Source organism: Athalia rosae, chromosome 1 (genome assembly GCF_917208135.1).
Source record: "Athalia rosae chromosome 1, iyAthRosa1.1, whole genome shotgun sequence".
In the NCBI taxonomy this organism is placed as follows: Eukaryota; Metazoa; Arthropoda; class Insecta; order Hymenoptera; family Athaliidae; genus Athalia; species Athalia rosae.
Window position 1 is genome coordinate 22,922,247 of NC_064026.1, and position 26,295 is coordinate 22,948,541.

A 26,295-nucleotide genomic window follows, 5' to 3' on the forward strand; every position below is an offset into this window, starting at 1 on the left:
CACGTACAATACGTTACATACCTATAGGTACATGTGATAATACCTATAAATTGTCGCGTACAATTTAATAATCACCAGACAATAAGTCAATCGGCGGTCGTTTCCAACTAATCGCTTGCTCGTCGGTAATATCATATTATATTATGTATATACATATAGCATAATACAAAATAATTTTCATTGATATTATATCGCAAACGTTGTTCCACGTGATAAGATAACTAATAACATAATTTGCAGACTGATATTTGATGTTGTGTAATAATTAATTGAAATTCTGCAGCCTTTTTGTGAATCTTAACATTTTTATCTAATTGATTCATCCTCTCTATTTAAAGATATGTGATGCGCCGTGTGATTGCAATTTTATTTTCGATCGTTTTAAGATGACGGTGATGTGCACTTGAACTTCACTTGATTACGTCGGATATTACTGTACCGTAAAAAAAAAGAGAGAAAACAATTCATATATGCACGATTCATTCTGATAAAAACTCCTATTCACGTTACGTATTATATGCATGTATTTATAAATAATATTCGCGTGGGGCAATGTTATGGGGTAAACGTTGTTTAAATAACGCGATGATCATTTTATGGAGAATTATAACGAGTTTGTTAAAGGTAGTGAGTATTCTATATAGCGTATATGTTATTACGTTTGGCCACTTGTTTATTTATTTATTTATCAATTATATATATCATATACATACATGTATTATAGATACAATATACATGTGTACATGCGTATGAAGGGAATGGAACAATTTCACATGTTCCGTTGATAGCATTCGATATTGTTAATGTTATGCAAATGCTTACAAAAGAGAAAGAACAAGTAATAATAGATTAAAAAGTATGTTACTTTCAAACATGAAGCGCAGATGATTTCATGTTCAATGGCCGAAAATCAGATGAGCTGTATATATCTATATAAATATATAATCGATTTATTGTTAAATAAATTTCAGTCGTTAGATTGTAAATAAAAGCTTTAAGTATACAAAAGTTACATATGGTGCATAATAAATCCATATTACAACAATACTTGTGTCTGTTGAATTTTGAATCTCTTTTTAGGTACAACGAGAAATGATCTTCTTCTTTATAATGATCTGACAATGCATCGTCGTAATTCGTATGTTACAGATATAAAATGCACCACGTTTCAGATCACAGTTCCAAGTTTGGCGTTTCTGCCTACCGTTAGCCCTAGGCCAAGGTGTCAAGAACTGAGAGTCACCAGAATCAGGTATCCATTCAATAGACGAAGCCCTAAAAAATAGCTGTCTCAGTTGCAGAATAATGTGGATATAATATGTAGGTAACGTGTACGTAGTTATGGTAGTACGTACCTATATAAATATGTATATATATATGTATATATCCGTATGTTACCTACGTACACGATGATAGCAACTACACCATAATGCGGGAAGCGGCTTAAAGAATACATGCGTAAATACGTTTACAGAGGTAAATGTACTTCACCGGTGTGATTTTATGTCGAAAAAAAAAATCTCAATCACTGTTTTCCATCAACACAGTAATAGGAGCCGGTCAACCGTTTTATACAAAATTTGGGCTCATGCGGAAGTCAAAGTGCACAGCAGGTAATTATCTTGATGATGCGTTGATATTATTCGATCTGGTACAGAATTGTGTCTTTTTCTATTTTTTTTTTGCGGTTGTTTGGTTGAAGAAAAGAAAATTTTTTAGCAATCGCACAGAATATGAATTGTACAGATGTATGTATTGATAATTCAGTTGTAATGGGATCGGCAAAAGATTGTCAAATAGCTGCTATTGCGACGTACATTTTTTTTACATAAGTAGTATTATAGTTACGAGTGCATCGCGGCCACTGCATTCCAATCGACCGTCACGGCGTCGTCTAGAATGCAATTAGCAGATTTAAAATGGGTAGGAATTGCTAATGTTTTCTCGATCTCGAGAAAAATGTGGCATAAGGTTGCAATCGGGTAATTATAAAGGGCATACCATAATTAGGAGGTAATGAATTTAACTGTACTTCGAAAACGACGTAGCTTATTTAAAAATTGTCAAGGCATACCGACATATTAGGGTGTTTGCAACACATCAGCGATTGGTTAATGTTTTGGGGCTGTTTTATAAAATACGAACTAACTACAGGAATGGAAAGTGAATGAAAGAGTGTTTGCTCGTTTGTTCGCAGATCTTTATTTAATAACGGTTGCGACAATTCGGCGTGACGTTTGTTTCATCAGTTACTCACTTAGTATGTCTCTTGGTTTGCCAAACGCCTACCTTTGAGTTATAATAACGGTTATTTACAATTTTTTTTGTTTTTTTTTTCTGTTTTTGTTTCTTTTTCATGTTAGTACAAATTTTTGCGATACATATACCATATAGTTGTTGTAGTACAGTTTACATTGGAAAACACGTAAGGATCTTTTTTTTCTTCTCATTACAGACTAGTATCAGAGTTATAAATTCAATGCATCGATTAACAATTTCCGCATATTCAAAAACGTATTGAATAAATCTCACATTCAGATATGGCGAACTTCATTTTATTCTGTCTCATTGTCTGTAACTTTTGTCTTTCATTTAGATTACTGGGGATATTTACGAAATGTTTCTTTCACCTGTTCAGTAAATTTTTTTTGTTTTTCTCATCAATCTAATTATCATAAATCAACATCGCGCTTCAGTATGTTTTATGATATTATTTCCATAATGGTCCAATTTGAGTTTATGATTAAAAACAAAAAAACGAAAAAAAACAAAAAATGAATGTGCAATCAGTTAATCACGAAGGTATAAAACTGTTAAGTATTACCGAAATAAAATCGTTGAAAGAATGCATAGATAATTCGCGATAACGAGTGAAAAAATGTGAATATTTTGTTTTGGTGTTATATTTATAAAATTTTTGATGTACAATGTATAGTTATGTATTTATATACGAACTGATGTTTAACTAATTTTAAACTAATATTATCTTATTATTAAAGTCACGAGTTAAAGCGCTGTGTATATGTGTTTTATTAGTTTGAAATCATCCTCATGAAATCCCTGATTTCCTGTAATTTGGTGCAACAATAATTATCGCATAAAACTGAGTTGCAAGTAAAACAGGATCAATAGGATGTGGAATGACAAGTGGTAAAGTGAAAGTCTTCTATGAGAAATGCCTCGTAAATTTAATATTAGCGTAATATTGGATCTCTTAAATGCATGCGCCAAGCATAACGTAATAAGGATCCATAAGACAAACTAAATTCAGATAAATTTTTCTGGTTGGACAAATATGTGTCGTACAATGCAGATATTATACATGTGGTATTAGAACATATACATGTTGTATTATTTGTAGTGACACGGACGTACAAGGAGAGGACAAGACGTATTATTCATCGAAAAATGAATCAGAATGTCCTACCGCACGTTTCCACCAAGATTCGTATCACGACAATAACGAGATTGTGCAAAGTGAATATACATATTACTATCTTTCGTCAATCACTATTTTGCATATTATATTGAAATCCTAATGGAAACGGTACATAAAATCTTCTCTTTGGCGTCCGTGCTCCATGATTAAAATAAAGATGGTTTACTTAATTTTTTTCTTTCATTATTAATTTATTAAAAAAATTCACATTAGTAACTTATTATTAAAAATGCCTTATTGATTACTCAATATTAGAGCGGCGGGCTCCCTATTTAGAACTCATGGAGAATTACTCCAGTCCAGGATGGCTGGTTCATTTTGTTTATGCGATCATAAAGGGTATTAATATATAATACCATAGTCCATCCTAAACAAAAAGTAATTTATTATCCGATGAAAACGTCATTTCAATCGCTACCCGAGTATGGCCGCACTCGAAGAACTCGTTACCGATATGATGTTATAAATTTAACAAAATGAACGATTAGCTATCGATATTTAGTGTTGCAGATTTTTTTGATAAACCACAAAATACGATTTTCTACAATAGCATAACTTGAAAGTAGCTGAATTGAAGATGAATCGCGAGTGGTCGGTGATAGTGCCGCATTCAACACTCGTGAGGAACGTACTAATTTTCGACACTATTCCAATTGTTTTTAGGTAGAATGTTTCACGTTTTGATTGTCCATGGGTATACGTTGTTGATCAATTGTTTAGTGTGTAGCTCACGTGCCAGACCACTCGCGAATCGTTTCGAATGTTTATTTATCCAGGTTCAGCTCAGTAAAAAACCTTACATCGATTGATCCATGCGCACGGTGTTTTTTGTGGGAAGTTTTTACCGTGTTTAAATGTGGAGAGGATATTGGAACTTACAATGTGGGGCACAATGAGTCGTGTTTGCGTAGTGGTGAGAAGAAGGTATTAAACAGCCTCCCTACAAAAGGACACATTTTCTTCTCCTAACCGGTTCTGGAGGTTCCAAAGCAGCCAGAATCGCTTCGTCGAACACGTTTTTTAGTCCTTTCTGTCAAATTAATAATACTCAACTTTCAATATGCATACTATTTCAAAAACCTGTAGCGCTGCTATCAGAAGTTATTCGATCAGAGAAGTATTTTATTTGAAAGAAAATTGAGAAACTCATTGGTAATAGTTCCAAATATTACGTACTTGCGTAAGAGCACTGCATTCAACATATTTCACTGCCTTCAGTTCTTTTGCAAGCTTCTCTCCTTGTTCTCCTGTTATCGGTTTTTGTTTATTCTTTGCAAGCTTCTCAATGGTTACAGCGTCATCTCGTAAATCAATTTGTGTGCCAACCAATAGAAAAGGTGTCTTCTGACAGTGGTGTGTTATCTCTGGTACCCACTGATATAAAATAAGTTAACGTATTACTATTGATTTCAAATGCATTTGGCTATAATTTTCTATGGTCTATGTTTCTGGCACTCTGTCTATTTGAACAGAATAATACCAATACAAACTTGATTAGCTATTGCATGACTTTGAACATCGTCGAACAGAACAGTCTGATATTCAGAATAAGTATTTGAACCTTGTGAGAATTACCAGAAGCAAAGAGTATTATAGATTATTTAGAATTACAGTCAAAAACTTACCTTTTCCTTAACATTTTCAAAAGAAGATGGTGATACAACAGAAAAACAAACAAGAAAGACATCTGTTTGTGGATAACTCAACGGTCGTAGTCTATCGTAATCTTCTTGACCTGTAAAATGATAAAATCATATCTGCATTAGTATTCCAAATTCCAGTTATGAGTTATTTGCACTTAATTATATAAATATAATGAAATCTCAGATCTTAGGTCTGACAACAGTGGAGTTAACAAAGACTAATATTTTTTTTCACTCACCCGCTGTGTCAAATAATCCCAAGGTATATGGCTCGCCTCCTATCATAACCGTAACTGCATAGTTGTCAAAAACGGTCGGGACATACTCAGAAGGAAATTTGTTGGTGGTATATGAAATCAATAGGCACGTTTTACCCACTGCTCCATCTCCCACAACCACACATTTAATTGTCTGCATTTTTGTCTCGCTCTTGGCTACCTGTCAATACAGCGAATCATGAACAGAAATGTTAAATAAATAAAGGTCTGAGCATTTTGCTGCACTGTTTGGAATAGTGATTAACCGTGATTTTGAGGGTCCAAGAATCCGATAGCTGATTCATGAGTGAAATAAAACTACAACGAGTAAATAGTTTTCAAGTGACAGGACTGACTAATACTAAGGACTGCCACAGCTGAGAAACCGCAATTATGTGAGCCTATCTACTTTGAGATGGAGGATCTCATAATAACTACAAGAGACGCAAGATTCTGTATTCATTTTGATGATTGAACCCCCCATGAAGACAAGAGATTTACAACAAAATAATTATGAACTGACAGAGCGCTGATGAATATCGGTCTTACTACATTTCTAACTGGGAAAACACGCATATGTACGTTAAATGTGTTTTTTGAGTGGCCATTTTGCTGTCTACAGTACATTGTCAATTCCGGTCAACGAACCTAAACTGTCGCAGTTCAGAGTACCGAATCTGACAAATTCAGATCTAATATCGTTGCGATTTGCAGCGAATCGTACGAGCCAATTGATAATTTAGCAGTTAAATCCGTAAAACTCACAAGTAACTGGGCGTCGACAACACTTCACTGTCAGAAGACTATATACGTTATGAGACTTGAAACTACACAAGGAAACCTGAAACAGACCAAGTGCATTCGATTGCGCTACCTACTGTCACGACGCACGAACCAAGTGCGCTTCTTACGTCATTGACTCACTACAAAATGCGTCCGTAGATAGGGTAGATACCGGCCATGGGAAGATTCACGGGGGATTTCAACTTTATTTGAATCCTCGAAGAGTTGATCGTTCAGGCTAATTTGCTTTTAATCAATAATTACCCGACCGTATCAACTTTTATAGCACTAATTCAATGCCTTCAGCAAAACTGGCGCGATACTGGGGATACAGATACCACGCAGGGCATTGACTATACGATACAAAATGTATTTCACAATACAAAACAATACAAATTAATTAAACACAATATTATTGCAAATAAGATAATTGAGTATTTTCACCTAAGTATTTTGAGGGTCAGTGAACACATGTGGGCAAATTCACGGTGAAAAATACATTGAGTTCGATAAGAGATGCGAGAATTAAAAAGGCAGCATACATTGTGAGACAGTAGATGCCAACCTTGGCATCGAGCTTAAATTTATTGAATAGGAAAGCTCCGTAGAGTAAAAGTAACGTGGAGAAAAGAGAAACCGAACTGTAGACCAGACCTTCAGAGTTTATTTTTACGGAGTAGTCGTCGGTGAATTGCGGCAAAAAAGCCGCCTTTACGAACCAAGGCAGACCGAGGCAAAGAAGCACATCGAAGATGTTTGATCCAATCGAATTGCTTATTCCCATTGATCCGTGACCTACAATAAAGATAAAAAAAGATTTACGTGTTATGGCTTCTAATTCAATATCAGTCTTTAACAGTCATACCTTGATTTGTTACGATCACACTCGAAACCGCTTCAGGTACGCTCATTCCAGCGGCCAAAAAAGTCAACCCCATCACAGAATCGGGTATTTTCAAAGTATCGCCTATGCGTATCAAATGAATCTATATATTTTTTTTAACGGAATTATGTATTACGAGATGACCTCTTACCAATAATCGTTATAATCCATGATACGATGTATGACATAGAAGCGATCCAGACGATACACATGCCAAAGGTGATGGGGTACCAAGACTTCAAGGTACGTCGCCTGCAATCAGGAACCGTAATTAGGAGCAGCAGGTTGATGGGCCACGTAAGAAGCCACCAGACCTTCTCCCATCCAGCCTCAGGCCATTGTATTAAATTCACTATGTCGTCCTCTGTGCAACAAAAAGATTATTCTTTAATTTACGAGTCATTAAAATTAGCGATAGTATTCTGTCAAATTTATATCTTACCACTATCATCCTCGTCCATAGCGTAAATTAAAGCGCTGACCTTATCAGCCTTCTCTATTAGATTGAAAAAAAACCATTGTCTATTAGATCAAAATAAAACGTTGTTTAAAAATACGTACGAGTCGCAGTGTACATACGTACGTACCTATTCGTATTTCTGCGTAAACAGAAATACAAATAACTGATTATTTATAAAAAATTTATTCACCTGTCGTCAATAGCAGTGGACAATCTTCGGATATGTTTTTGTACATTGCTTTCTTCCCGAATAATCTTTTCGTGAAGTTACCGAGGCGGCGATTGAATACCATTGCTGCGACAAATAATATCACCAAAATGTATGAATCAATCTCATACTTCTTAGGACAGAAGCAACTTTAAACGAGAAATCACTTTCAATAATCAAACATATCCCAGGAGAATAATGAATATGTAATTTTTTAAATGTATGGCGAACTTGAATTGGCCAAGTAATATCGATCTGCAAAGCTAACGTGATAAAATTGTTAAGGCAATAAAGGGAGCAAAAAAGTTCTCATAAAATCGATACGCGCGTGAAAATACATACGGCGTAAGTGTTCTAATTGTCAAAACGTTGTTTTTTTTCCGATCGTTGACACATTATCTGTATTTACTACAAGGACGTTGCTTTTCTGCTTAATCGCATATCAACGATATCTCGCCCCTTTATTTGATGTAATTTACAGATTCTTCAAGAATATTTCCATAGCAGGATTCCGATGAAAAATTACGCCTGAACTCGAACTCACCAAGAATGTAAAGGATATATGAGATAACTAGAATCAGAGCCTCGTACCATTCAACCCGACCATCATGAAGGGTCAGGATTAAAAGTACTACGGTGATTGCGTAGGCCAAGCAATCTCGACTCACGGGCCACCAGTCAAGGTCCAAGATCTGAAATATCATTTTTTAATTTTTTTTTGCACAAGAGTTGTCACTCATGCTTTCTCCGAATCGGTCTTGATTGAATGTGAATCTAGCAGACCTGGGTGGCAAAAAGGCCGCAGCAAGCGGGTACCGCGAGAATATTGAAGACTGCGGATCCAACGATTGTTCCAACGCCAAGATCACCCTGCGTGATGAATGTTCCGACTATGTTGATGAACAATTCAGGGCTGGAAGTAGCAGCAGCCATAAAAGTAGCGCCGGCGACATCCTCGGTCATTCCTAGTTCTGCGATAAAATTTTTAATGCACTATTAATGGTGGTGATTGCTATTCTAATTAGTTATGGAAATTGGATAACTGAATATTCAATGAATTTAATTATCGTTGAATTGAGTTCTGGTTTAGTGTGATAAAAATTCAATGGTAATTCATGCAATTATGCCAATTACGAGGTGTAGTTACATGCGGCGATTTGATTGACTATTGAAATAACCGTCTTGATTAATCGGCGAATTTTTTTCTTTCCTTTTTTTCGTATAGATTAAAGTGCATAGATTACGAGTGATTATTACGAGTGCAATTGCATAATCAATCACTAACTGTCGCATATCATTTTTATCGAAGGCACGAAGAAGTCATCACAGACAATTGCCAGGAGTAAAAAGAGATAAGAAGCGATCGCAAAGTGGATTACGATGAAACCGCGCTGCCGTTGCTCCTGTGTGAAACCGTCCCCCGGAAAATCCTGGATGGCTGGAGGGGAACAGTTTCTAGCTTTTGGTTTAAGATCCGCTTCTGGTAACCAAAGGAGCTTTCGCAACCCTAAAAAATAAAACCAAGATGTACTCACGAAGACTCATGGGAGACTGTAGTATTCGATTGATTATTCTCCAAGTACCGTTACGCAGCCTTTATATTACATGGTACAAGAATTCTTTAGAATCCAATAACTGAGGATTGAACTTTTCAGAGAGAGACTGCAAATTTTGGGGTGATACTTAATAAAAATCGCTGTGGGCGATGCCGAATTATTGGATGGATTAAATGATAAGACTGCTATTGTCTTAAACGCCTCTGTTGTGACATCCGCGTTACAACTTACGTGTCCTACCCATTAACTCCCACCCCTTCTTCTAGGCAATTTGGTACCGCGCAACAGTGCTCTTATTTTCTTCAACTGAACTTAATTAACACGTTCGGGCTGCCCACGATCGCCTGACGGTGAACCGACGACTACTTGCGAATCGGTCGTTTCTTCTCTTTCTGCACGATATGCCGCAGCGTAAAGCAAGTAGAAGTAAAGGATCGACGCCCGTCTGCAGTAACGACGAGCTTTTATCATCCCTAATTATCTATCACTCAAAATCACCTCTCAAAACCACGATCGCGGCTCGGTTAATTATTACTTCAATGATTTTGTATGGCCGGAGAGTTCGTATGAAAATTTGCCCGTTATCTCGGTACACGTTTGAAGCCGAGTTTAAAGCTGTGTCGCAAGATGCGGGAAGAATTATTCTTGCATTAAGATCATATTACAGATATACAGTAATCATTTATTGGCGGCTTTGAAACTCTGAATTGTCGATAATTCATTGATTACCGTTCAATGTTTGATTTCTGATATAATCATGCAGCGAAAGAAAAAGTAGAGATAACGAAAATTGCACTATGTTTCGTTATAAACACTGCAGATAAGGATATCGATCATATTACTATGATTTTATAGAAACTCCACGATTTTTCTCCTTTTCCTTCATGTTTGTATCGATGAGATTTTTTAATCTGATAGAGTGCGGGTAAAAAGTATAACAGCTTGATTTAAGATAGTGATTGTGTTAATACCGATCCTGGACGATCCGATCCGCGACGCATCTTTGGTGTACTTCTTAAAATAAATTGAAGCGTGGTAAATATAATAACATAGTCTCTAGTGAATAGATAAAATAAGTACATAGTATATTTACTGTTTGGACATTGCTTTTTCTATCGACTAATTCTTATAAGCTTAACAGATTATACCCGCCGCAGTGTACATATTTATTGAAAAAAGGTTTCTCCAATAGATTTTCAGTAGATCAAACACTTCCCATACCTACGTTTTCTATATAGATCCAGCAGATATTTTTCTTTCAAATTGTACAAGAGCTGCGACACCTGAACTCAATATATTTGCAGAACTGACGCAATGCAATCGATAGTCATACAACAGAAAATAGTGCTAGCGAAGGTTGAGGGGGTAGGGTGGGGGGAAGTGTGACTAAAATGTTTTCTGAACGTGTGAAAAATGAAATTTGGATCTTTTTCGTTTTACGCCCTCCACCAAATATTAATAATAACGATAATAATAACCTCAAAATGCATTGTACAGTTATTGCAAATAATAATGCGACGGACAACGCGAAAATAAGATTTAATTCCAAACTTCCACATTCTTTGTAAAACCAACCAAAAATGAAATAGCGAGTGCGAGCCCGCCGGGCTCATTATTACACCTATTGGTCTTTGCTACCCGACCACCACCTAATACCTCACAATAACTCAGCATTACTTGTACACTATTTATTGAAACTCTCTTAATGATAAATGAACCTTTATCAAGCTTCGCTATATTTATTATGAGATTCACAACTATTTGTGACCACTTTTACCCATTGAAACCCCCTCGTTTTACATTTTTCAGCCGATTTTACAACTTTCTGTAGGCTTGGAAAAAAAATGCAAAATAAATTCTTCTTCAACTCTCTTCACCCTAAAATGACCTCTACTAAACTCAGCAATACTTATTATGCAATTCCCAACCATTTTCGAACAGTTTTGATGAGGGACGTGAAACGAAAAAAAACTTGAAATTTTTTTATTTTAGAATCTTCTTGACTCACGTGTGAATGAAAACATATGTACCTATACACGTGTCACGGAAGGTGTTAAAGGGGAGATAAGATGTTCATCTTCTCAGATAGTGAATTCGCAGTATATTATTATTATCTCCGCCCTTCTGGACTTTTCCGATACCTTAGAGAATATGTAGAGCCTTACGGCAACCGCTAAATCATTGTCATCGGACTCTCCACTCGTAAATTTTCATTAATCCAGAAGAGCCGGTTGAGAGATTACCGTATATCGGAATCTAATTCAGTTTCGTTTCTCGAGCGATATTTGACTATTTCACGGTACGTTTTTTCTTTCATTTCTTATTTTGAAAAATACGTCAATTCCGATATCATTCGGAGATTAGTCTGCAGATAGTTGTACATGATCAGGGTAGGATATCTGACAATTACATTGGATTTCAGTCGCGAAATAAGCCGTCGGGTTTATGACGTACAAACATATCCTCTTTAATTTTTGAACGTGATACCTGGGGGGGCTCGTCGAAGCGTCTAATTAACATTTATGAGATAATTAATTATAAACGCACTCACCCATACTATTTTGATTTTGCTGGGCTGGATCCGTAGCGATGAGACGTGATATGCTAACGCAAAGAAAATACATCGCCGGAATTACAAGTACCAAGAGTATTCTGAACCCTACCATGTGTCTGTGCCTCCTCGCCATATTCTTTCGGTTCTTGTCTTTCAGTTTTTTTCTCGCGCTGAAATATTCAAATCAAATTATCTATCTCCTGCGTTCCCTTTGATCTCAAATTTGTTGCTGACTAATCGACTTTGCTTCTGATACTGGTAGCCGATACTTCGGTACCTGTTCAATAATACCTTTGAATATGTGGGCACTATCTGCGCGATAAGATACCACGCAGGATGAGCCATTTATTTGAGATGATAAACTGGAAAATATTTGCTCCTACATATAGTTTCTTACATATTTTGCTCACTGTCAGGAAACCTCCTTATAGTTGATCTCTAGAATGATCAGCCACGTGCCATTTTTCACAACTGTCTTATACAAAAAAGATACGAGACTAACACGTGCTCTAAAAACGTGCAGGTCAGCCACGTGCAAGACTAAAAATGAAATGGGGTAGAATTTTCTCGTATGTATATAATATCATATAATATAGTTATGTATATGGAATCGATACCTTGAAATACATATATGAGAAGGCCAGTGTACTGAGGTATGTCCGGCAGAAGAATTCTTGTGCGGAGGTTTTTTTCCACCTTTTCACCGTGGAAAGTTTATAAACCTGTGAGGAGGTGCATGGTATTTGGAAAGGGTAAACCTTTTTATCTGAAAGGAATAATAAAAACACCGTAGAGAAGATAGGAGCGATAATGTACTCGCGATCCTCTCAGCTTATGAGAATCTTGCTTTACTTACCTGTGTAGATGCGACAGACATTATCCCTTGGCTTGCCTATTCTCTGCAATTTTATCACATACGTGAAATTGTAAAGAAATTATCGTTGAACAACGAATGATAATATTTTGTAACTTCACATCACGGTGCGAATTATAGCGATCCGACCTCTGTTCCATATATGTTATGCGTTATTTCATGGCGGTCCACATATGACATGCGTACAACAGATAGTTGAAGCGATTAATTGCATATGAAGCATTTTATGAGGCCCTTAAAGGCCGAGGTTATAAAAACATTCTCCTATTATAATAGTTGTAAGGCGAGATGGAATCAGTTGAATTCGTTGCCCCCCGTAGAATATAATTCAATTTACGTCTGACCCTCTGCTTGCGTCGAGACAACTCTTTATTTTATTTTTACTTTTATTTCGTTTTATTTTCATTATTTTCTTTGTCATCGTTTCAATATAATACCCACGTCTATGTACGTGCATCGTATCTGTCGCAGCTGTTATTTGCCGTTGCCCGCAATCAAGTGTTACTAAAAAATCAATTTTTCTTCCTTTCGTTATAAAAAAAAAAAAAAAAGAAGTGACTTACGAGCCGGGTGGTTATTCGAACTGATTATTGAATGATCGAGCAGCCGCGAAAGAGTGCGACCGAGAAAGTTGCACATTTTGTGTACTTTTCGCGATTATCTTGCTGAATGTTGAAGACACGGCTCGATTACTGATAATACAGTGAAGCAGTGTACTACCTATGCGTTGGTGATCGACTCAGATTATGTGTGACTCCGATTGCAACGTTGTATTTACAGTCTCAACCGTCAGGGATGAAGTGAACGGGGATTTGACACCTGTAAATTACAACCGACTGAAGAGAGAGAAAAAAACAGAGGAGCAAATGGCCATACTTCTCATAACGAATTTGTCACTTGAGATGTCATGTAAATGTAATGGCCTGTCTTCCTCATACACGAAACAATGGTAAGTTATTAAAAAAAAAACAGAAAAAAATTAATAACCAATGAACTGAAAATAAGGTCAGGGAGAAATTTACGAAACTCCTGTGGCTGGGTTTCTTTTGCCTTTCCTTCAATTCTCTTCGCTCGATAATATACCTACATGAGATCTACATGATATCTTTCGTGCGAGTGACACGTTGAAGGAATGTACGTCAGGACAATGTTTGACGAGTGGATATCATCTTCTTTTGTTGGCCTGACCCCTCTGGTTGTGAATTTAGGGTGGTTATACTCATTGTCGGACAGCCGAGTGCATGATGACGGAGCAGCGAATGAATCGTATGACCACGTGTCAATTCGAGATGCGTTCGTTTCGTGCCTACTGTAGAGTGTTTTGAAGTGACGTGCATACGCAGCGTCAGAGTCATCGAATTTGTATGTACTATTATATTTTAGAGTCCCGCCATGTCCCACCCTACAGTCTGCACTATGCTTGGTAGATTTGGGCCGGCAGTTCTCGAACGTCATTGCTACGATATGATTTTGAATTTCGAGAAAGCTCGAAAGGTTGAAAGCTCGAAGGATCGAGAACGAAGTGCACAATCGAATTTTAATGGATCACCGGGGTCACCAGGGTCATCTGGATCGAAAGAAGCTGTAAAGTTGTACTCATACGAAGTACTATAACGAAAGTTGCTGGATTTCCAAACTTTTTTCTCTACTCTCATGAAAACTTGATTCATTCCACAGATCGATGAGACCGTTATCGAATTTTTTCCGCCTCGCCTACATGCGTATGCGCGTTGTTCCGAAGTAGCGAACGATCAAATTCATCTGACTTTCGTACTCTAGACCGTATGCAGGCTTTAAACTCATTTCCTTTGTTTCCAGGATCGAATTTTAGTGGTCATTGGTCATGCGTCGATTCAATGTGAAAAAAAGTTTCATATCTATTGAACGGTCCAGAAAAATTTGTGCCCAACTCAAAAATGGCCACATGTACACATGATCGAGATTGTTTTTTTTTCAGCGCAATTCAAATGGTCGAAAATTAGATCATTTTATGAACGTAAAACTATTGGAATGGGTCGACGATTGATTTAAGGTTCAATAACATTCCTATTCCAATTATTAATTGTATATCTCAACCTAGACTTTTTGCGCTTATCGTACAGACGTAGGGAGATGATGGAGTGTAGGTGGTGATCCTCCTACATCTTGCGGAGTTCAATAATACCTCTTGTATTCTTCGTATTCTCAACGCGTTCAAGAGCTGGGAAGAAGGAAAGGAAATAAGATTGAGGATAGTTGTTTGTAGCCGAGGTTTGGTCAAGTTTCGTTTGTCAGAGTAGGTATATCATTTGGAATAGTGGTGGGTGTTCGCGGTGCCGAGTCGGCTAGTTAGCATGTATCTAATAATGTGACAGAGCAGTTTCATGTTTTCTATGGCAGTGTAAAAGTTTGTGTAGTATTGAATCGAGTCGACCAATGCGTTCGTTGGGAGGGGCAGACGATTCAACAAACGATGTCGGAGTTCGAAATAATTGTTAATGTAGTATGTGTGTGACAACGAGATTGACAACATGGATACGTCTGACCTAGGAGGAGGTTGGTTCGAACTTTTTTAAGAATAATATTACGTAACAATCTTCAGCTGGGCTAGAAAGAAAATGTTTAATATAAGATCCTGCAAAAATTAGTGGTGAAGAGTTTTTTGGTTTTTTTTTTTTTAATATTATTTTCAATTTCGCGTGTCATCAAATTCAACCGGGACGGCAACGCGATCGTTGCACAGAGAGGAATACGAACATCAAATTAACCTGCGCCGCTGATTGTTTCTCGTTTGGTTCTATCATGTGCTGTACCTACTTGGAAACAATAAGCGAGTAAACGATCTGATCGATGAGGAAAAAGATTGTGATCAACAAAGTGTTTTCGACGAACCACACGAGTTACGATTGTCTGCGATTTTCAAGCTATACGATTTCGAACGCCATCGTAGGACGAGGCAGAAGACGATTTTCTAGTTTCAGCGAGAATTAATCTAGTCAAATGGGTAAAATTGGTAAGGGCTAAGCAAAAAAATTTTTTTTTAAACCACGCATAAAAATTTGCTCGATCGATTTCTTTTTTTTTTCCTTTCACAGACCTGTTACAATTTATTGTGTATAAGTGATGCTCGAAGCTACATATCTGACTAAATTTATTCGCCATTTTATTAATATCGTGAATAATCCTCATCTCGATCTTTTTCTTAACTTTCAACCATTGTCAAAATTTTTTAAATGTACTTACTAACCGCTTGAAAAGAAAATTGTGCATTTTTTCGTTGATTGTTCGATGCTTCGAATTTTGACAAATTTCGTCAATCTTCTCACGAAGATCGTGTGAGAGATCAGACTCTATGGATGATACTTGAAAATCGAACTACTGCCTTATTGCTATGTCCTTCTAATACATAATACCGCATATTCTGTGTATTCGCCATAAAAAATTATACAGCGTCGAAATCGCGTAAAAGTTGCGATTCTATGGGTGATGACAATAATAATGATCTGGGAAGACATCTTCGTTGAATCGTTAATTGATTTCAGCATCAAAGTCGGCCGGTACGTTTGAACCGTTGCACAAACTCAAGGTAAATGCTCCATATAAGACAATCGAAGAAAGGGAATTGAAATGAATAAATTCTAATAAAGATTGAAATAATTGAAGGAGTTTTGAAATGGTTATAAATTCTCGTAAATCGTTGGAAATTCATGGTATACGAACCAGGTGGTGGATACACCAAAGGGGGGATAAATTCTGGAAAAAAATCTAATAAAATAAAATTGCTAATTAGTCAATTATTATCGTCCTTAAGCCAGAAACCTCGTTATAATTAGGTCTATTAAACGATTAATAGAGCACGATTAAGAATTACTTAAGATTGTTAATTAAGAAGGGAGGACCGAGGGATTGTCAGGCGCGCGAGTTGAGAGCGATGGTGTTATGTGTTACGTGTTATACTATACCTACACTTCATGCGGCGTACATTAGACATGAATGGCATCTACTATGCTCGGTTGAATGAGAGCAATTTAACTTCTTTAGGTTGCTTAATCGGTAGGAAGTCACATCAGTCATGTAGGTATAACCTACACAAGTCGTCTATACATCACATATCCACGTACCTACTTATGCCTCGCACTTACACTTGCGCGTACGCATTCGCACGCAGACGTGCTGCAGCAAAGCCCGCGACCACAACCGGGCGCACAACCAACTGAAATCGCCGACGTAGTTATTATTTACTTATTGTTTATCCATTCGTTCAACCCAGTCCAATTTCCACGACAACTCCTGCAGCAGCAGTAACGGCACTACCTCCCAACTCATATTTGTCTCATCTATCTTCATCTCTCAATCTGCACCCCTCGCATCTCGATGATTCTTTTTTCTTTCTTGTTTTCTTTCACACGTATATTTATTTCACAACGAAATCTTTTCGTGCCAATATGTTCGACTTGCGAAATTATATATTTTATTCCTACATATTATCGTGAAAAAATGGCCATTGCATAGATCGACTTACGATTAGTTGGAATAATTTTATTTACACGACTCACTGTTGTACAGTTAATCAGGGCCGTGAAGAACCTTCACATTCTGAGTTTCGGTGCCCTGCAAGACTTCTTAAGCCGGTAGACGAAAAGTTATGTATCGGGTTTAGTTATCAGACGATAACAATCTATTCAAAGCGTTTAATGCTTATGGGGTTACGTAAAACGTGATATTTTACGACTCCGCGGTGAGCTGGGAGTGGTGCATCCGGAACATGGACCGAACTCGGCTGTTAACAATATTATAATTACTTAGTGAACAGCGATGTTTCCGATGAAACCGCGGCGGCCATGGGCTACTGAGTACTACGATAAAATAAAAATTGTACCATACCTACCGTACGCAGTAGGATGACCGTCTACAATTTCAGACCTTTTTTTTGCGAGCCTCTGGTACAGGCACCAAAGTTTACCAGGATATGGTCTACGGTACACAAACTATTGTTCCGGTGTACTTTGGCAACCATGCCTGAGGTTCACGAAAAAATGCTTACATGAACCATCGATATTTGAAAAATTTGACTTTCCGATGACTGCAGACTCGGCGGTTCTACGTGTATAGGTATACATATTGAATTTCACAATGGGATAAAGAAACTGCACATAACTTTCCTTTTCGTACAATTTTAACATATGAATTGAGTGAACCTCTGTAGGAAACTTTTATGCAATTACCACCACGACTCGCTAGCTTTGTTATCCTGTACCCATTGATACAACGTTTTCATTGTTGAATCACTTCGATCGCGGTACGACGTACGTCGCCGTATATACATATAAATGTTCCATCTGTATAGCGTATAAAGCCTAGAACGATAAATTTAAGAGAGGATTTAATCGACGCCGATATGTATTATGACCATATAAATTTCTGTATTTTTCCACAATCGTTGCAATTGCATAGGAATCCTTTTTTTCCATTCGTAGTTGCAACGCATGAGTATGACACATGTTTTAATGTGGTATCGGCAAATTCGGCAATGATTCGGTGATTAAAATCGGATTACGAGAGTCTCACACTGCGTGAGATTTCCGATCATTACGTGTATCTCTGTAAAGTTCATACGATAAGTTAATGAGATAACCGCGATAGTGATAAAGAATCAAACAGTTGAAACAGTTTTGAAGGTACGTAGTAGATACGCTAGCAGCAGCGATGTGGTCGTTCCTTTGAGAATATACAATATACGATAGGCGACAGGCAGTAGAAACTATGGTAGAACACAATTAGTATATGGAAAATGTAAGTCCATTCGTTCAATTGGCGAATACAAGTATGTGCCCAACAAGGAGTCACGTATACCTACGCTGCGCTATATGGGGAGAATAGGTATTTCGTGCAGCTTGAGACGGTCGTATAATAATTTCACAAAAAGTACAGCGGATAATTGTCCTTATATTCCGGAAAATCTACGTCAAACGACCGACAGAATAATCCAGGTGACTAACAGTATTTTTTTATATTTAATCAAAAACAAACTGTGCTTTCTCTTCTTCTTCAAGCGACGTATCGATGTTCAAATAACGAAATTTCCTCCATGATTGTTCTTGCATACTTCGGCGATCCGGGTCCCTCACGTTACAAAGTGATGGGATTTGCTCGGTTGTAAATTTGTGAATTTTTTTTTCATATTTTTTGTCCTCTGCTATGACTGTAGGAAGTTTGTTGAAAAAATGTTGTGATCGATTTTCAGGTATCAATTGCACACCACCTGCAATCGAAGACTTCCCACATGACATCTTCGACGAGAAGCAGCGACAAGATGGAGCGGTGGTTGTTCACGTTATCGTGTCCCTGTACCTTTTCATCGCTTTAGCAGTAGTATGCGAGAAGTTTTTCGTACCTGCAGTAGAAAAAATATGTCACGGTAAGACGCAAAGTAGATATTAGACATATGAGTGCTATATTCATATATTTATCTTTTCATAATCACCTGCGGTAAATAATAAATTCAGTTCAGTGCAGTTGGATTGTTTTGTTGAACGTCGTCGTTATAAAAAATGGATGAATCGAACGCGGCGAGCGGTATACTTATATAGTTGTTGAAGCGATCTTTTATATTAAATTGTAAGATGAAAATATCAAGTCTCTCATTACTCAGCTATCTGGTAACTCGATTTTAACTCAACAATAGGAAACGGAAGTGAGCAAAGAACGTGGCAATTTCGCAAATTGGAATTATTTATACGTCTAATTCTCTCTGCGTGCGAACATCAAGCGCGCGTCTTTTATCAAAAAACATAATGATCGCCGTCTTCGTCGGAAACTAATTTTTCGTTCAAACCGTACGTTGATCATTCGATGATGATGTACTTCCTTCTATCTAGACACCATGGGAACGAGGGACTTATCGGTGATGCGATAATCCTGATGTTATTTTGGACAAAGATCCTTCGGGATACGAGAATCCTTCGGGGGAAGAGGATGTCGGACAGTAGTTGCCTGTGCGATAATCCCACTAGTTATCGATTCGTGTCCCAATTGATGTTTCAGCACTTTCGATGTCAAAAGACGTTGCCGGTGCTACGTTTATGGCAGCGGCGACATCCGCTCCTGAGCTTTTCGTGAACGCCATCGGGACCTTCATCACTGAGGGTGACATCGGCGTGGGAACCATCGTAGGGTCAGCCGTTTTCAATATCCTTGCGGTTCCGGCTTGTTGTGGAATCGGAGCTGGAATGGTGGGTAACGTACTACGTATGGGGTCGTTCGGTCCCCCGACACTTCGTCCCTCTTCCCTTGATCCGTCCTTCCAGATTCCTTAGAACCCCCTGAGCGTTCTTCGAGTAACAGACCAAACGCCTTATTTTCTACTTTTATTCCTTTTTATTGAACTCGGTAAATTACCGGCATTCCATCATCAGTTTTGCTTCGAAAGTATTTACCTAACTGGTCAGCAATCAAGGTAATTGTAAGACACTATATATGCGGTATTATAACTATCATTGACAGTTTAAGTATAAAGAAAGAGCTCAAAGTACGTACCTACCATCAATGCGTATGATGCGTCTTTCTCTCTTATGAAATTGCAAAGATGTCATTGATTGAAAAAATACCAACTTCCTTATTAGTCAGACCTCTGAACGAGTGTTTGGACTCAGAATTGGATCAGAAATACTTGTATCAAAATTGTATATTAAACTCCGTCACACTCGGTGTGCATCGACTGAATTTTAACAACCAAAATATAAAATCGGCACACACGAATTGGCCGTGGATCTCGGATATTTGATCTCAAGTCGTGACCAATTTTGCAGGTTGTTCCTCTGGACTGGTGGCCCGTGAGCAGAGATTGTCTCGCTTACGGTGTTACCGTGGCGATCTTGATTTGCATCATCCACGACGAACGCGTCGAGTGGTACGAGGCATTGACGTTGGTCCTGCTTTACATCGTATACATTGCTGTTATGTACTGGGACAAGTCCTTCCAACGTTGCGCCAGGTTTGGTACAAAAAACAGCCAACTTTCGTCGGACGACGGTCATATAGCAGCGGGTAATTAACTGACGCTGAGTCATTTATTGGATGTAAAAATAATTTTATTTAATCCGACGAACACTCACTCCGATGAACAAAAATTGGAAAAAATCGTTATGTAGGTCAGACGAGATAGATCATGGGACATAAAACGTAATATCGGATATCTGATTACGTCGAGTGTTTGACGAATGTATAGGCGAATCAATTGAAGGATGAAAACTTGTTACGGTGGAGCAAAGAATAGAAGTTACATAGAACGACATGATAAGATTCAATTTGTTAACAGGAGACGCTGGAGAACTTCATTTATCCAGACCAGATAAACTTCAACCACCAGGCGACCGTGGAGAACAAATCGCAACGATCGAAGTCCCCCTACAGAATGGAGGGACGAAAACACAGGAAGAGAATATTGAGCCGGGTGAGTGACGCCGATCCTACCGTGACATTAATCTACCTGACGATAAACAAATTATTTCAAATTTACAACAATTTACAGCAATTACCCCCATTGTCTAAAATTTCATAGACAAAGTTAACAATGGTTTGAACAATGATCAAGGTATTGTAATAGGCCCGTTTCGCGTGGCCAAATACGAGCACAATGGCGTCGATGAAGTTTTTTCTTCACCGTCCGCCTTCGATCGCACGTCTATTCGCCGTTTATAGATGTGCTTCATTTCCAAATAAAACACCACGATCGTTTAACAGAGTGTAATTGTTTTTAAAAAATTTTCTTCAGAATATCAATACGAACTGCTCGTGTGGCCGGCCCGTGGTGGTTGGATCAGAAAAACTGCTTGGATTCTAACATGGCCAATACATTTGATTTTCATGTGTACCATCCCAGATTGCGAGAAGCCTCGTTTTAAGAATTGGTTTCCAATCACATTTTTAATGTGCATTATATGGATCGGATCTTTGAGCTACGTTGTGGCATGGATGATTACCATAATAGGTTGGTGTATAATTCAGAACATAATCTTATCCGTGCCATAGTTGAAATAGCTCATCTACGACCCAAGAATTTTCTAATCTCAATTTAAGGGGATACGCTGAAGATACCAGACTCGGTGATGGGTATTACTTTCCTTGCCGCAGGAACCAGTGTTCCAGAGGCAGTTTCGAGCGTGATCGTCGCCAAGCAAGGTAATCTCTTGTTCCAGTAGATGAAACAAAATTATTATATATTTAGTTCAACGCGCGAAAACCGAGCATATCTCTTGAGCGTTATTAACCGTTCATGTTGTAAAAAATGTGACGGCTTTTGTTTTATGACGATTATTTTATTTTTCTTTCGATATCTCATTTCACATTTTACCATAGGGCACGGTTCTATGGGCATCAGTAATTCCATCGGATCCAACACTTTCGACATCCTTCTCTGTCTGGGTTTACCATGGCTGATAAAATCTTCATTCTCTCCAACGCAACCTGGAAAACATTACATCAGTATAAACTCCGGAGGACTAGAGTACAGCGCTATTTCATTACTGTCGACGTTGATGCTCCTCTACATAGCGTTTGCGTCGAACAAATTCCAATTAGACAGGAAGGTCGGTCGGGCCTGCCTGTGCATGTACGCCGTCTTCCTGATTCTTGCATCTCTGATCGAGCTCAACGTATTCTTCAGGGTGAACTTACCCACCTGTCAGAGGACGGTCAATTGATCGTAAATATATATTCTATAATAATACGCGTCGATCAACTTCATTTTCATATATGTAATAGTAATCCTTCGGGGGTAAGTCTAAATGATATGTCTCATACGACGGGAATGTTTTAAGTGGAGGTGCTTATTATTGACTACATGAGATTTTTTTTGTGTGTACAGTTTTAATTATGTTATACGTAAAAGAAAGAAGAAAAAAAAACGAAGAGCAAGGAAAAAATATAAAAAAATTAAAAAAAAAAAAAAAAAAAAAAAAAAAGGTAAAAAAATATAACGTAACACAATATTTTATACTTCTGTCATGTAGCGTATGATATCGAGTTAATAGGTATTGCATTACTTTTAAATCATAACACCGTTGTAATAATTATAGGTATAGGAGATATAATTTAGAGTTGAAAAAAAAAAAAAAATTAAGGAAAAGAACAGAACGAAAAAGAAAAAGAAAAACACAGATAACACGAAATAATTTGTATTATGTCGCTCACCACGGGATTCTAAAATTACAGTTTATATGACAGACATATATTTCTACACAATCACATACTACTGCACGCTAGACCGACTTCCTGTGATATGTCGATCGTTCCAACACAACCACGTGGTATACAGGCGACGATAAAGTGGTGGACTGGGATCCTCCGAGGACGGAGAAGATATAGATTATAGTCAGCGTAACTCCATGGGACAAGGAACATACAGACCAGGGGGAAAAGAGTACAGAGCGCACTGAAAATCTAATAAGGTAGATTCTGTAGGAAGTATGTACCATAGGTATGTACATATGTATAGATTTCTATACCTGTGTATGTAGAGAGGAAAAAAAAAGACAGAAAAAACCAAACTATTGTGGAGGAGAAAATTCAGGCTATACATAGATCGTAGGAATGGTGGGGTATATAATAATTTGAATGTGATGCAGTGTAAAAAATTCACGTCGATCGATCATCCCCGATCAATATTCGAGGATTGAAATTTTCATGTGATTTAGAATATCTTCCGCTTCAGGAGCTACTCGAATCGTGACTTTCAACACTCTCCGATGCCGATTGTGTGTCTCCGTGCATTTCCGATGTACATGGAAATACTACCTCCTCTTTTCTCTCTTATGTCAGTCGTTATTGCAGCGTGGTGATTAACCTGATGTTAAAATATTTTTTTTTTTTAATCTTCTTCCCTTTTTAACACTGATTACAATATAATGCCACTCTACAGCGCTGTTTCGTTAATTTTTCAATGAATTTTTAATACAATGTTATAAAATTAGGGACAGTCGCGAACGTTTGTTGTCAAATTATGTGAAACCCGTTGATGTGAATAATTATCGAGCGTGACTTTCGTCTTTCGGAAACTGTGTCAAGCATGTGGAATCTTGTAAACGGGATTCGGAATCTTGTCACTGATAAATCTTATTAACAGCCAACACGATATTTCATACCGCATACATATATCATCAGAAAATATCGTTTAGACAATTAATTTAGTCTCCAAGAGACGATCGGGATTGTATAATTATCCACGATGAAGAATTCAACGTGGATAATTTGAACAGTCAATCGGTTTAGCTGATGCAACAATTCACGCACGGTAAAATTTCGATTGGACATTTTTTTTGTTTTTTTTACAACAAGTTTTAAGCTCATTTTATCATAGACCTGTTTTTGATCATTGAGGAACAAAAATTAAAAAAAAAAAAAAATACGCACTGCAAGAAGCCTATACGAAAAATTGCGTCCACATCTCGTCCTTTGGGATCTGGGACGAGAAATATACTTTGTTTTATCCAGTTTCGAGTATCAGCACACGGCCTTGACGAAGTCGCCTTCTGCTGCTCGGAAAACAGGAGAACAACAACAGTAGAGTCGGCCCCTAGAATTTCTTCGTTCATTCAATTTCTCTGGCGTCAGTTTGTCTGGAAGCTCCTTTTCGCGGGGCAGGGCAACGCTACAATGAGAGAACGAGATAGACGAATATGAGGAGAGATACGTGAAGAGGAATGAGAGTAAATAAATGAGAACACGAAATGAAATATTATTAGAACCGAAAGAGTGGATAATAATGCGAAATGATCAAGGTCTGGAGCATCTGCGAAAAGAAGAAGTAGAATAATTTTAACATTCAAATCTATAGAGATGACGACTGGGTAATTTCGCGAAAATTGGCTAAGTAAGCTTAAGAGAGAAAAAAAATGAGAAAAAAGGGAACAAATGAAATGTTAATACGATCAAGTTATACAAGTACTACCCACGCTCATTGCTATACTGGTAATCGAATGGCAGTACGCCGAGATTGAATTATCGTCGCCTAGAGAGTGGAAGAATTCATTTTCTCATACATTTTCCAACTAATTTGTTTGATTACTGAAAAGCAACTGCAGTTTTATTATGTGATCCACGATTCTCAATTAATTCAACAACCATCGCGCACTGACATTAAACCCAATGAACGATTATGTAGCTAGTTAATTGAAAGTATTTCCAATTAACATATATATCTACTGTAATAAATTATTACAAATCATCGACGAACGATCAATATTATGAAATTCTGATTGTCACAGATAAAAATATTGTTTCGGATGATTTCTTGATGCGTGAAAATGTGGTCAATAGGTTTTAACGATTCTTTGTATAGTTGGACTGCTTGGCGTTGCTTCTATACACCGGGTCGATATATACTAGACATATCTTTTCGCATTAGAACCGCTTCTCCACTTTCACCGAAAGGCCCGGAAACTATCGAAAAATTCTGCAGGACGAAGCTTTCAGACGTGAATTTAAAGAATTGACGGCTATTCCACGATAAAATTTCCAATGCGTGATGTACACGTGAGTTCGTAAATTGTATATAGGTATACATACAAGGGAAGTAGAGGCACTGAAATTGTTTTCTTTTTTTGCATACTCCTTCCTTCTTCCGCTTCCGCTTCCTCTTTATATCCCTTCTCTTTCTTCAGTGCTCGGATTGCAGAAAAGGATGTTATATCAGAGCACGGCCGAGGATGTAACATACTTACTTAACTTTCGTTATAATGTATAATTTAAAATTCTTATACTATTTGACAACTGTTAATTCAGGGAATACCTGATGTTCAATTTTGAAGTGCACCGGTATACATATATACATATATACGATATGTGAGTCGCAGACCCTTCCGTCTTTTGATACCCCTAGCTTTCGGATCCTGTCCGTTTTTTTCCTGATCAGCGATGGGGCCGATTTATAATTCATCATCTCCGCACCTCATTTCCGTTCAGTCGACTGTGAGTTACACCCAAAGTGCTATCGTTGTACGCAAAGTAGTGTACCTATACTGGGACCCTGCAAGTGTTACACACCTCTTCCAAGTTTCCGCAAGTAGTCCATTCCTCATCGATTTTTCTCCTCCAAACTAATAATTCAAACGGATGGTGAACAATGAAATCGAGGCACCATGAATCAACGTGGGAAAATCGTTATTGTAATTTCATTTATGCACTGATTGGTTTGCAGACGTAAATATACATATAGGTAGGTATATGTATACCTACCTACCGGTACGAACGCCGATCCTTGTCCCACCCACTTGACGTCACGGCCATGTTGCCCCACATTTCGCGTTGAAGGGCAAACACAGTCTTGTGCACCCAAATACACCACGACCATATTTTGCTCTTGGTACTCGGTGTGAATATAGGTATTTTGGGAAACCGAGAATTATGCAGTTAATTACGCGTATACGATTGGAATAACGTCGTTGAAATCGTTTCATCTGCATCTGACGAAGCGTTCTATATTTAGTTGAACCGATTAATTTTCTCATACGAATGAACGATCGGCAAGTAACTCTTTACCAACGACTATTTCGTAGGTTCTAAATTAATTTGTGATTCCGCTTACGAATGCAAAAGGAAAACTAACAGGTTACTGTAACTATTTTCGGTTGACCTGGAATTCCGCCAGCGGGACGCGCAGCA

General features: G+C 37.7%; 3 protein-coding genes across 9 annotated transcripts; 1 reads left to right on the forward strand and 2 right to left on the reverse strand.

Annotated features, from left to right (window-relative positions):
* Positions 1 to 2,182: 2,182 nt before the first annotated feature.
* Positions 2,183 to 6,249, reverse strand: LOC105691402 (cdc42 homolog). 3 transcript variants are annotated; one of them, XR_007276683.1, is made up of 6 exons: positions 6,105 to 6,249; positions 5,322 to 5,520; positions 5,065 to 5,174; positions 4,616 to 4,813; positions 4,319 to 4,469; positions 2,183 to 3,806 (listed from the first exon to the last, which is right to left on the reverse strand). XR_007276683.1 is itself a non-coding variant. In XM_012409854.3 (5 exons), exons 2-5 carry the CDS (start codon positions 5,497 to 5,499, stop codon positions 4,380 to 4,382), a joined length of 576 nt encoding a protein of 191 aa, XP_012265277.1. In that variant the 5' UTR covers positions 5,500 to 5,520; positions 6,105 to 6,249; the 3' UTR covers positions 2,183 to 4,379. The 3 variants fall into 3 exon arrangements, 1 of the variants encoding a protein (XP_012265277.1); XR_007276702.1 differs by having other exon boundaries at positions 5,988 to 6,135; XM_012409854.3 differs by having other exon boundaries at positions 2,183 to 4,469.
* A 222-nt stretch (positions 6,250 to 6,471) lies between these two features.
* Positions 6,472 to 12,052, reverse strand: LOC105691331 (sodium/potassium/calcium exchanger 3-like). Of its 2 annotated transcripts, none has more exons than XM_012409732.3 (9): positions 11,781 to 12,052; positions 8,959 to 9,180; positions 8,457 to 8,644; positions 8,218 to 8,365; positions 7,656 to 7,760; positions 7,448 to 7,501; positions 7,157 to 7,369; positions 6,988 to 7,089; positions 6,472 to 6,917 (listed from the first exon to the last, which is right to left on the reverse strand). In XM_012409732.3, exons 1-9 carry the CDS (start codon positions 11,914 to 11,916, stop codon positions 6,583 to 6,585), a joined length of 1,503 nt encoding a protein of 500 aa, XP_012265155.2. In that variant the 5' UTR covers positions 11,917 to 12,052; the 3' UTR covers positions 6,472 to 6,582. The 2 variants fall into 2 exon arrangements, with proteins under 2 accessions (XP_012265155.2, XP_020711088.2); XM_020855429.2 differs by lacking the exon at positions 11,781 to 12,052 and adding an exon at positions 9,461 to 10,127.
* A 1,261-nt stretch (positions 12,053 to 13,313) lies between these two features.
* LOC105691340 (sodium/potassium/calcium exchanger 4) lies at positions 13,314 to 22,863 on the forward strand. Of its 4 annotated transcripts, XM_020855450.2 has the most exons (9): positions 14,890 to 15,192; positions 15,468 to 15,649; positions 18,881 to 19,054; positions 19,681 to 19,868; positions 20,445 to 20,682; positions 20,954 to 21,088; positions 21,410 to 21,625; positions 21,715 to 21,816; positions 21,994 to 22,863. In XM_020855450.2, the coding sequence occupies exons 2-9, from the start codon at positions 15,637 to 15,639 to the stop codon at positions 22,335 to 22,337; spliced, it is 1,410 nt and encodes a 469-aa protein (XP_020711109.2). In that variant the 5' UTR covers positions 14,890 to 15,192; positions 15,468 to 15,636; the 3' UTR covers positions 22,338 to 22,863. The 4 variants fall into 4 exon arrangements, with proteins under 4 accessions (XP_048513564.1, XP_020711109.2, XP_012265169.2 ...); XM_048657607.1 differs by lacking the exons at positions 14,890 to 15,192; positions 15,468 to 15,649 and adding an exon at positions 13,314 to 13,606; XM_012409746.3 differs by lacking the exon at positions 15,468 to 15,649.
* Positions 22,864 to 26,295: the final 3,432 nt, after the last annotated feature.

What these genes read in the sequence shown, in the direction of transcription:
- LOC105691340 (XM_048657607.1), top strand. Translation starts at nt 13,576, where the DNA reads ATGGCCTGTCTTCCTCATACACGAAACAATG. An exon ending in GTGGAATCGGAGCTGGAATG is followed by an intron (nt 19,869 to 20,444) that starts GTGGGTAACGTA and finishes CCAATTTTGCAG; the next exon opens with GTTGTTCCTCTGGACTGGTG. An exon ending in GGAAGAGAATATTGAGCCGG is followed by an intron (nt 21,089 to 21,409) that starts GTGAGTGACGCC and finishes AATTTTCTTCAG; the next exon opens with AATATCAATACGAACTGCTC.
- LOC105691331 (XM_012409732.3), bottom strand. Translation starts at nt 11,916, where the DNA reads ATGGCGAGGAGGCACAGACACATGGTAGGGTTCAGAATACTCTTGGTA. An exon ending in ATATATCCTTTACATTCTTG is followed by an intron (nt 7,761 to 8,217) that starts GTGAGTTCGAGT and finishes TATTTGTCGCAG; the next exon opens with CAATGGTATTCAATCGCCGC. An exon ending in TCCACTGCTATTGACGACAG is followed by an intron (nt 7,502 to 7,655) that starts GTGAATAAATTT and finishes TCAATCTAATAG; the next exon opens with AGAAGGCTGATAAGGTCAGC.
- LOC105691402 (XM_012409854.3), bottom strand. Translation starts at nt 5,499, where the DNA reads ATGCAGACAATTAAATGTGTGGTTGTGGGAGATGGAGCAGTGGGTAAA. An exon ending in TTGAAAATGTTAAGGAAAAG is followed by an intron (nt 4,814 to 5,064) that starts GTAAGTTTTTGA and finishes ATTTTATATCAG; the next exon opens with TGGGTACCAGAGATAACACA. An exon ending in AATGCAGTGCTCTTACGCAA is followed by an intron (nt 4,470 to 4,615) that starts GTACGTAATATT and finishes TTAATTTGACAG; the next exon opens with AAAGGACTAAAAAACGTGTT.